This window comes from Dysidea avara, chromosome 1 (assembly GCF_963678975.1).
Source record: "Dysidea avara chromosome 1, odDysAvar1.4, whole genome shotgun sequence".
Lineage (NCBI taxonomy): Eukaryota > Metazoa > Porifera > Demospongiae > Dictyoceratida > Dysideidae > Dysidea > Dysidea avara.
The window spans coordinates 37,904,573-37,915,575 of record NC_089272.1 but is presented as its reverse complement, the minus strand read 5'-3'; the positions used below and the strand labels follow the sequence as shown (position 1 = coordinate 37,915,575).

At 36.6% G+C, this 11,003-nt stretch overlaps 1 protein-coding gene across 1 annotated transcript; it reads left to right on the top strand.

The window, feature by feature from the left end:
• Positions 1 to 1,601: 1,601 nt before the first annotated feature.
• On the top strand, positions 1,602 to 10,598 carry LOC136246520 (uncharacterized). Its single transcript, XM_066037998.1, has 6 exons — positions 1,602 to 1,710; positions 4,478 to 4,574; positions 9,446 to 9,742; positions 10,184 to 10,221; positions 10,297 to 10,416; positions 10,524 to 10,598. The coding sequence occupies exons 2-6, from the start codon at positions 4,505 to 4,507 to the stop codon at positions 10,596 to 10,598; spliced, it is 600 nt and encodes a 199-aa protein (XP_065894070.1). The 5' UTR covers positions 1,602 to 1,710; positions 4,478 to 4,504.
• The last annotated feature ends 405 nt before the right edge of the window (positions 10,599 to 11,003 follow it).

Sequence of the window (11,003 nt, the reverse complement as noted above, 5' to 3'; positions counted from 1 at the left end):
TACACTCAGAGGAACATTGAAGCTTAAGCCGGCAAGATTTGTTACACCAGGCTTTTCAACTTGCAGTGTATGAGTAGTTACCAATGATCACGATCAGTAGCTAATTTGGAGTGGATCACCACACTTCATTGTGCATGGAGAGTGCCTACTTAAAACACTGACTTAAAAATCCAGTGGGCACTTTCTCCCCTGTAGCAAACCAGTCACTTTTCAGTCCTCCGCTTTATTCCGGTGCTTTCTTCAGTGGGTCAAGCTGGCCTCACGTACGAAGTATTGGCGGTCTTCAACTGAAAGTACGCAGCACTATTGGTGCTACGGCTACTGATACGGTGCTCCCCTTAATATCTTTGGCACGTGATGAACTGACGGAGCTGTAGCATTGGCAAACCACCTCCGGCTGCCGGAGCTCTAGACACATCGTAAAAAAAAATAGCCCGCTCCACATGCCATCAAAATTTTTCTTGAGGGAGCATTCCCCAGACTCCCTAGCTTGACATGCTTAGCACATGCAGTTAAACATCAGATGAAAGAGGTACTTATCTCTGACTTCAACGTCACATCAGATCAATAAAAAGTAGTGCACATGACTTGCAGTCCATGCATGGATGGCCTGACCACTCAAAGTATCTCCAGAGTAAGTTGTGTTGCATGCAATTAAACTAGTCTAATAATTGAAGTATGGTATATACTGTATCATTAACTATGTTGCATGGAGCATTACTTATGACATGTAGAAAATGCTCAGAGTCTTCTGAAACAGTTTCCCCCATCCAACCAGATAGTCAACCTGCAAGTGCTGTACCACCCATCTGACTTAAATCATCATGATCAATTATTGCAGTGGGTAAGTTGTTCCATTCATTAATTGACTTAAAAGTATCTGTGAATCAGTTGAGTCAGAAGCAGACCCTCAATTTGGTCAATGTATAAACTTTGCCTCGGTAAAAAATTTTCCTGGCTACGCCACTGTATTTATTGTAGCTGAAAACTAACTGCACCATCGTATTCCTTGCCCCAAGAAACCCTAGAAGTGTTAGAAACTATCCAATTGCTTGATCAATCACTCGGACGGCAGCGAATTATTGTGCCAACTCTCCAATGGAAGATTCATCATAGATTATATATTCCCTACCATATAATCTATGCTAGTAGCTACATTCCCGTTTTCCTACTATTGGGCGCGCGAGTCTAACTGTAGCTACGTACTTGAGTCATAGATTATATATTCTATGCTTGAGTCTTGCATGTCTGGTACAAGATACATTTCCCGCTCTCCATCCAATTAAGAGTAGACGTCTATAGCCAAAGACATGTGCTTTATTCGGTGTCGGGCTACGTTTTTACGAAATATTTCGATTGATCGTGGGTTTGAGATTCAGTGTTTAAAAAACCATAGATTATATTATATTCCCTATATAATCTATGAAAAAACCATGCGATCCAGAACGTGACCTTGAACCTGACCGTGAGACCTTGAGAAATAGGCCCAAAACTTCTAGTCTCACGGTAACACCATGGTGAGTTGAGAGCTCTACGAATTTATGCCTTTCAAGTCGACAAAAACAACCGATGACGTCACTAAGGTCATTGATTAGGCGTGGCGAAAAGTAATGAAAGCGCGTGATTGACATACAGGGTGTGTCCGTATAAGAGATTCAAGCAAGGTTGCTCCACCGTATTCAACTGAACGAAAGCCAGATTGTTGCTAAGGTAAGGTTAGTATCATACATGTTGGCCATTCCAAGTTTCCGCTAAATGAAAAAAATTAGATGAGGACGGGAGAGAGCCCAGTTTTGGCCTTTTTATATACGTAGCTATGCCATATTTAAATACGATGAACATGTAGCTAATGTGAATGCTGTTATATCACAATGTGCTAGTAGATAGGTAATTGATCTATGTAAAATGTAAATGACTCAGAATACAGTCTTAGACTTCTCTAGCTAGTTACCAACTAAAAAGGTGCTGGATGGCTCCACTCAGTCACCAGTGGTACAAAGAATCCTTGATGAGGTAGGAAAATAGTAAATGCAGTCGGTAATGAGAAACTATTAATTAAGTTGTGTACAGTGGTAGCTAGCTTTCTACTTTTTGACTTGCCATAGACAAAGTACATAATTATAAAAGGAAAAGTTCCTTTCTTTTAGGACTCTTACACTAAAATCATCTATGCAGTATACGTATTTCATATAGCGTCTATATTCTGCATAAACATGACCCTCCTAAAAGTATTATGGCAATTTGTTACATAGCTTAATTGGGGACTAAATGATTTTGCCCTCTTCCCCACACACGCACACACATGCACACATATGTTAAAACACTGATTTTTCTTTTTGCAATGCATTTCTTTTCACTGTATCAAGTGCTTGTAAAGGTACGTATGTTACTTGTTTTCTATTCAATGTTCATTTGATAACATTATAGATTTATAACATGTATAAAATCTTTAAATGTTCTTCTGGTGATTTTTGCTGAACAGATCAAGATATTGCAAGATACGAGTAGTCAAACCTAACGTCATCATGCACTAGCTGATACCATGTTTTACTACCGATATAATACTGAGTACAATTAGGATGGAAATGGCTGATACCAAATTACCAATATTTTGCCATACTGAGGCATCACTCATAAAACAGCTAGTAATTCCAATAGTAGTTGTAAATGCAGTTTGCTGGTTTGTGGCCATCAGACACAAGGTCATAGCTTCAGCGAATCTTATTCCATGGCTTGCTGCTACTTCCACTGTACTAATAATGCTAATGGCTGGCTTCTTTCACTATTTTCAACTTTTGCTCAACTTTGTTTGATATGCACTCCATATGTATACCATCTTGAAAAGCAATTAGATGACATCATTAGAGCTGGGTGATATACCAGTATTGTTAGTTATCTGTGATATTTAAGTCATACTGGTTTTGATACTGCCTGTTTTTTTAATTGTCATACCGTCTGGGCATTATGGCCTCCCTGTGGGTTTGTTTTATCCCATGTATAGAAGGTAACCAGATATGTGACAATATTTGCAGGCAGGTGCTGATGTAGTCAGCTAACCAAAACAAGTTTGTCTGTGGTAATTTGTACCTGTCAGGTTTGCTAAGCTACCATGGGTATTTGGTGCTTTTGTTGAGGTAAATGGCAGTTACTTTAATACCGATGGCTTTTAGATTAATACCGTGATATTTAGTAACACCGTGATATTTAGTAACACCGTGATATTTAGTAACACCGTGATACTTTTTATGGAAGGTATACCGTTTGCTATTTTTCAATACTGCCCAGCACTAGACATCATACAAAGCATCGGTTGGTATTGGCTTTACCGATGCCAGTCCGATACTACCAAAAGGGGGTTGATACCACTATTAGAGAATACTTCATTTTTACAAACAATGTGAACAGCAATTTAAAAAATAAAATAATGGTGGGAGAAATTATGTAGCTATTTACTTTGCACATGTAACTTTGGTCAGGCAAAGTTATATAAGTCAGTATTAATTCTTTATCATCACTGCTGGCATGATAGCTATAGTTTCCAATAATTCTTTTATTACATGATCTAAATGGTATTTCATTTTTATTTTTTCATAGTAATATGATCACACATAATCATTCTTATTAATGGGCTTGTGGTTATTTTTACATATGTATATATAGTAACAAACCTTATATAGTGGTAATGTAAACCGCTCAGTGGTTTCTCATCTAAGTGTTAATTAAATTTCTTTTACAATAACACGTAAGTTTGGTCTTCTGAAAGTGTTGAAACAGATAGCTATTTTTATGAGTGCCATTTACTGTAAACTTTACATTAATAGTTAAACATCAAGAACCAGGATTTTACAGGATTTAGAAAACTCTAGGGCCACTTTTTATGAATTTCATATATGTACGGCCAGTACGAGCACGTATTTTACAGAAACGTTCATGTAGCATGACTATGGAGCAATATCATGCATGATAGTGAGAATCTTTGAATGGCACTTCTTCTACTACAAAATAATCAATAACTTGTCTTTTAACCTTTAAAGCTGCTAACTACGTACTTGGAGTATATGGTACACACTGATTTTGTACTTTTCCGTATAATCACAAGTTATTGTGAGGTTGGTTTTATGGTGACATTTTTGGCCAGCCCATTCCTAATATACAGTATTACTGTACTGTATGCTATAAACAGTACTTGTACTAAAAGTAGACTTAAATCTGTTTGACTACAAGCACTGTTTAATGGCTACCTAGACAAGAAAACAATTCTAGTAGACATCATAGCAATACAAGCACAGAAAAAAGGGAGATAATCTATACCCGATGTGCAAGTTCGATTTAGCTCATATACTCTACTTTAGCCATGCAACTACAGTATATGTGACTGGTCATATGTCCACCTGTAGGTTAGATTTTGATGTTTTAATGTCCAGTGTAGATGATCTGATTAATACTATCATCAATGGTTTTAAACTTTTTTCTATAGTTCATGTGTGCAACCTGCTGATATCTGATGGAGCTGTATAGAAGTTCAATGCTACGGTTATTGTTGATGTGTAGTTTATTAATTTTGGGTTCGCAGGGTAAGTATATGCATAAATAAATTTTGTTAGTATATACAGTGCACTGTATTGTGTGATGCAAATAGTTTGATGTGTGATGTTACATCTAAAGCAGAACTGGTAATATACATAAGTAGATATATACATAGCAGCAAACAACACCAACACACATTTCAGATCCAAGGAGCCACCCTGGCTACATTCACAGTGTAGCCCAGTTGGCAACTTTGCCCAGGCTACTTCCTGGACTACAGCTAGGCAGAAATTATGTAGACATTAAGGCCAATATCGATTGTGGAGGTCAATTAATGCTCACGTGATTAGTATTCACGACTTGGATTTGCCACTCAGACCACTCAGACTGAAAGTGTTTTGTTATCCTCCTTATTCCATGCATGAGTTGCAAAATATGGTAAGAACTAGTGTTATAGCTAGGGTATAGCATTGATGTCTTCAAAATAATTTGCTAACTGCTGTTACATGTCAGTCGTAGTGGCAGTAAATTTTATTGCTTCTTGGGGTGGAAATCAATCGAAATATCTACAAATCATGAGATTATGAGATATAGCTCCCAGAAACAATAATCCTTTATCACAATACTGCAGTTCAACTTTCCTTTGTGAGCACACCTTCACAAAAAAGTATTGGTGGTTTGATTGGTGAAGCATGATTACCATCGCTGTATCATTTAGACAGGATTTTGGAGTCCAAAAACGGGTTTTCAACCACAACGATCAAACAAATGTTATCTGAAACTCACAGTAATAGTCACCCATCAGCAAAGAAGTCACGTACCAAGTATGGTTAATTTCTGAGATTGACAACCATCTGGTTGAGCCCAGTATTGGGCATAATTCACCCAAAACAGCACTTTTTTCACATCACTTGCTCTGTCAACAACTTAAAACCATACATGTTGGTGTAAAACAACTTAAGATCCATAGCATATAACTAGCACCAATAACTTTGTCAAGTTTTGTTGTTATAAACTGTAAAAATGAACTAATAAACATTTATCCAAATAACTGACATGATTACCATCCTTGTGGTGATTTAGCACTAGATCTTGCACTTGATGTCTTGTCTAGTGGTTATAACAGCCATACATCGACACAAATTTGGCCTATAGTGCTATTAGTAGCCAAAGCCACGTGAATCCGAAGTTATTTGGAAACACCTATCAGTTTTTTTCACAGTTTCTAACAGCAAAATTTGACAAAATTCTTGGTGCTATATAGTTATATTTAATGGTTCTTAAAGCTGTTTTACACCACAATTATGGTTTTTAGTTATTGAAAGAGCAAGTGATGAGAACAAAAGTGCTGTTTTGGGCAATTTCCAGGCTTCCTTAGATAGCTAGCAATCTCAGAATTTAACCATACTTGGTATGTGACTTCATTTGCTGATGGGGGACTACTACTGTGGTGTGAGGAAGTTTTGAATATTATTAATTTGGCCTATGTGGATGAAAACCTGCTTTTTGGATACCAGCATCCTGTCTAAATGATGCAGCAACGGCAATCATGCTTCACCAATCAAACCACCAATAGTTTTGGTGAACAGAGGAAGGTTGAAGTGCAATATTGTGATAGTTTCCTGGAATTAGTATTCTCATAATTTGCAGATATTTCAGTCGATTTCCACCTAGTAGAATTTACTACCAGTCACTGCGGCCATATTCAAGTGATAGTTAGTCCAGCATGTACAGTTAGCAAATTATTTTGATTATGCCAATGTTTTACATTGGTAACCCTACCATAGCTTATTCAACAAGCATTTCCGCACGTTTTCAAATACGGATCACACCCTAAAACAAAATTACCAATGTACACAAAGTGACTACTGCACAAGCAACCTTACCCATCTAGGCCTTTAGTAAATTCTGTAATTTTTCCATAATCAATTTAATTACATTGGTTACAACATTAAAACTCATGCAAACTCGTGTAACTGAAATTCTCAATAATATTTCTAGGATTAGTCTGTTCATCATACTCAAATGTAGTAGCCAGCTGCTGACCCATGATTGAATCTTTTAGGCATATATGTATAAAACATCCAGTTGTCGCACTCATATTGGCTATCACTGGCTTCAGGCTATTGGCTTGATATGGATCAGAAATGTTACATATTAGCTGTAACAGAGAGCATTTTGGTTTTTTCCTGATATGTATGCCCTGTGACCCTGCGGCTGTTGGGCATACACATCAGGCAAAGCCCTCATGCTCGTGTTACAACTATTGCATATGTCTTAGTAGATAGGTAAGAGTACTGTACCACAAGGTACTTTGGTGGATAATAAATCTCATATATCAATTCTAGTTTTGTCATATATATGAAATACGTAGTTATACCATGGCTGCAAGGGATTTTGCTGATATATATATCCAAAGCATTAGTTACAGTCTCGAGGGCTAAGGATGTATATATCAGCAAAACCTGACACAGTTGTGGTATAAGTGATATCACTCTAGGCACACTCACCTCGGCGAAAGAACTACAGAGCACTCACTCTGTTTCTTTTATACATCAGTATCTCATGATTGATCAATAGCGTTGGCTAATAGCCTTTAGAATGTTGTTCATACGTCATCATGCTTTACACACAGCACCAGAAAAATTGCTATTGTGGGATCCTTAGTTTTAGCATTTTGTAAATTTACTCTACTAACTTCGCTATTTGGACAGTAAGTAACTTATTATGTTTTAGGACTATAAGTTACTCATGATCATCTATTTATAGTCTGGTTGTCTTCTCTGTGTTGTTCCGTGACCTGCTCAATGGCTGACACATGGCGGGTAGAAATATACATCCACGCATTGCCCAGATGATTATTTTGTCTATCATTCATTGTTTAGCAAATGTCAAGTAGTCCAAACTTAGCAACTACACTGAGCCTAACCTGTAAACCCAAACCCACAATTAAATGCTCCGTCCATGTCACTCAATATAATGAGTCTAAGTGTATGGTATCTTCGAACCATGTTCCCATAATATTGCTAGGACAATATCTAGATTTTGGCTGGGTAATATGTGAGTTAAGCCCCAAGCGGTGCCTTTGAATGCCCATGAAAAAAATGGTGTATACGTGTATATACCATGGCTACAAGGTATATTGCATGTATATATACACCCTGACTTCTAAATCAGAGAAAGTTTATCATTTTTGCCGAGAGGCTTATCAACAGTAAACTTCTGATTACTGAGGAGAAGGGGTGTATATAAGTACAATACACCGAAGTACGCTGTGGTTCATGTAAAATTTACCAGCAATACACAAAGTACTAACAACCTAATCCCACACAATTAATGTAATTAACAACTTACACTTAATTCACCATAGTTTGGCATGGTAGACATACTGGTAATCTTACCCTCACAAGTCAGAATGGTAGTTACAATTGATTGCAGGACTAAGTAATCACTGTATATCTTCAGGACTTCTCCATTCATATCAACAAATGTAGTTACCTCTTGCTACCCATCATTGAAGTTGTCAGGTATGGCTTTATAATGAATCCAGTGGTTGAACTCTTACTGGCTGTGGTGCGATTGATCGCCCAGCACAGTAAGGCTATCAGCCTGAACCGGCTTAGTGATCGATCATACTGCATGGTGCCTGATGCAAGCTATTAGCCTGCTTATAAACATAACACATTAGTGTCATGTGCCTCAAACCATAGGTGAGTGGTTTGAGGGCTATATGCCAAATATATACCTATCAGTTCATCTGAAGTTTCACATGATCATGTTATATATACGTACATATACTCCTGTAAGCACACAAGCAGATATATGCAATGTGCATGCAGTTTAATAGCTGAGAGGTATACCTAATGAGTACATGTTTCCAATTCATTACAAGCAATGATGCAGTGAAGGTGCACAATATCACATTAGTGGTATGATGCTATTATTATTCAGCTGCTTAGTCAATACACTACTGCAAAAAGAGGTTGGAAGAGGTAACTTGGCAGTACTGTAAATAGAGTCAAAACAAGTTCCACATGTGCAATTATGAAATTTATAAACCCTTACACCCTTGGTAACACCCTTGATGTTCTTGTGAGCTACAGCATTAGGTCTTTGGGTTAATACGTGCATTCCATCAAGAGTATATAATAGAAGCCAAGAGTGTCGAACAGTGTATTCGTGTTACTTCACACAATCATTGATCACAGGGTAATACAACCGTTTGATGCTCTTGGTTACTATTACATATAATACTCTTGATTCCATAAACTTCAGATTTTGCACTCACAAAATAGTCAATAGGGCTGAACAAAACGCTACGAGAAGAATACTTCAAGTAGGCATTCCAGTCCAATTTTTAAATTTTGGAAATTTGGACTTTTTATATGCTCAATAGATAGAGTATTGATTACCGATCTCAGAAATATAATAGTTTATTGGGTTGGAATTAACTACTTTGGCATGCACAGTGCTTTAAAACTGAAAAAGGTATAATTTTCTCTGGTGCTCCCCATACATTTTCAAGGATAATATGGCACAATTTAATTAGGAAGCCATCTAGTAATCTGGATTGTCTTGAAACTGTAGTTACTTCTAGCTGCAAGTTTGTACATTGCATGCTTTGTGGTGAGCAAAATTTACCTACTGCACACTTGTCAATACAATGGTGATACTCATAGGCAAGTGGCTATCTTAAGCAAGCAAAAAGATTAAAAGTTAACAGTTTATTAAAGTAAACTAACTGAAGTGGAGGTGTTACTATGATGCAACAATACCTAAGGTGGTGTTGTGGTTTCAATTATGGTATTGTTATGGTATTGTTATGGTATTGTTATGCCGACTGAAGTGGCTTATAGTTTTGAGTTCAATTTGTTATATGTTGTATATTAACCTAGTGGATGTTTTGTATATGATGCAGGTAATCATGATGGCTACAATGTTACTATTATCACTGATCCATCTGTTGATACTACCAACAATGTTATTGAGTTTCTGTTCGGGTCTAACCTCACCTTAACATGTATGGTAACTCCTACTCCACCATCTGATAGTGAGTTTAGTTGGAGTTGTTCCACTGGATGTTCTTTTGATATGGAAACTGAACAATCATTTAATATCACTGAATTGGAAGTAACAGATAGTGGAGAATTAAACTGTTCTGTTATTGTCAATGGTGTGAAGTATACTAGTGAGATGATTGAACTACAAGTAACTGGTAAGGTTACTATAAATACTTTCATGGTGCCTTTTACAACAGATTGAAAAGAAGTGCATCTGCTCTGTAGTATCAAACTACATGAATTAGTACACATTGGCAATATTCGTATGTAGTTCCTTTGATTACTAGCTACATTAATTTGGTAGGCTTGTTTTCTAATCAATAACTATCAAAGAATGTTTGAAATTGTGATGTGCCCCAGTTCATAGTGCAGTATGTACATTATCATGATAGCACACAATCTGCCACATAATTATGCTCAATCATTTATGCAATTGTAAATATAGGAGAATATTTCACGCCACATCTGAACATCACCATATACCACAATAATACGTAGTATCTTACCACAGATGATGTGTGTGTGTTGTTATTGATCTTTTGCTATAGTTTTGGCTTTCACCATATATGATAATATATTTTTTGTTGTATCTGCAGATGTTTGTGATCCAGATATGTGCACATGTATATCAGAGGTAAGGAGTAATCGTAAAATAATATACATATGATTCAATGTAGTAATTGTGCTGCTTTTTTCCCCTTTCCCATAGTTCTATCCATTTGGAAATTCTCAAGGCGACAGTACTTTGCAACCATATTCCTATTATTTACCAGAAATCAATTTGACAGAAGCTTTTGTATTCTATAACGAGATCATATCTACAGTTTATGTACGTATGTGTACATGATGTATGTTTTCATTAAGCTTCACAATACATACATTTGTAATGCACATGCGTGTGTAATACATGTATGTATGTAATATGTATGTATGCAGATCTGTGCTGATGCAAGTTTGCCTACTGTTTACAACACATTGTTACTGAGCTCATACATGTATGTGCATGTGTGAACATCCTTGTAAGAATATTTTTGAAGTTTCCCTTGCCCATGAAATGTGCATTCTTGACTTTTAAATTGTGAAGCAGTTTCATTTTATTTCCCTAATAGTATCAGATAATGATATAATAATTGATGCTAGGCAAAGAACAACAGAACCTAGTCATGGGTTTAATATGTGACCCACTGAGAGAAACCTGACTTGTTTGCATAATTCTGTTTTTGAGATAAATGCCATTAAACATTGGGTAAACAACATGTGCTACATAAAGTTTCATGCATTATTAATTGCTTCAGTACGCAGCGTAGGAAGACACATATTGAAATATCTAATATACCAACAGATTTGCATCTTCATAGAGAGTAAGAATATTTTTGTTTCATTTCTGTACCATATAGCAAACATGTGTTATGTGTA

Bases quoted from the DNA above. Each gene is read 5' to 3' on its own strand.
- LOC136246520 (XM_066037998.1), top strand. From the start codon at position 4,505: ATGGAGCTGTATAGAAGTTCAATGCTACGGTTATTGTTGATGTGTAGT. The intron at 10,222-10,296 runs GTAAGGAGTAAT...CCTTTCCCATAG, and splicing joins TGTGCACATGTATATCAGAG to TTCTATCCATTTGGAAATTC. The intron at 10,417-10,523 runs GTACGTATGTGT...GTATGTATGCAG, and splicing joins AGATCATATCTACAGTTTAT to ATCTGTGCTGATGCAAGTTT.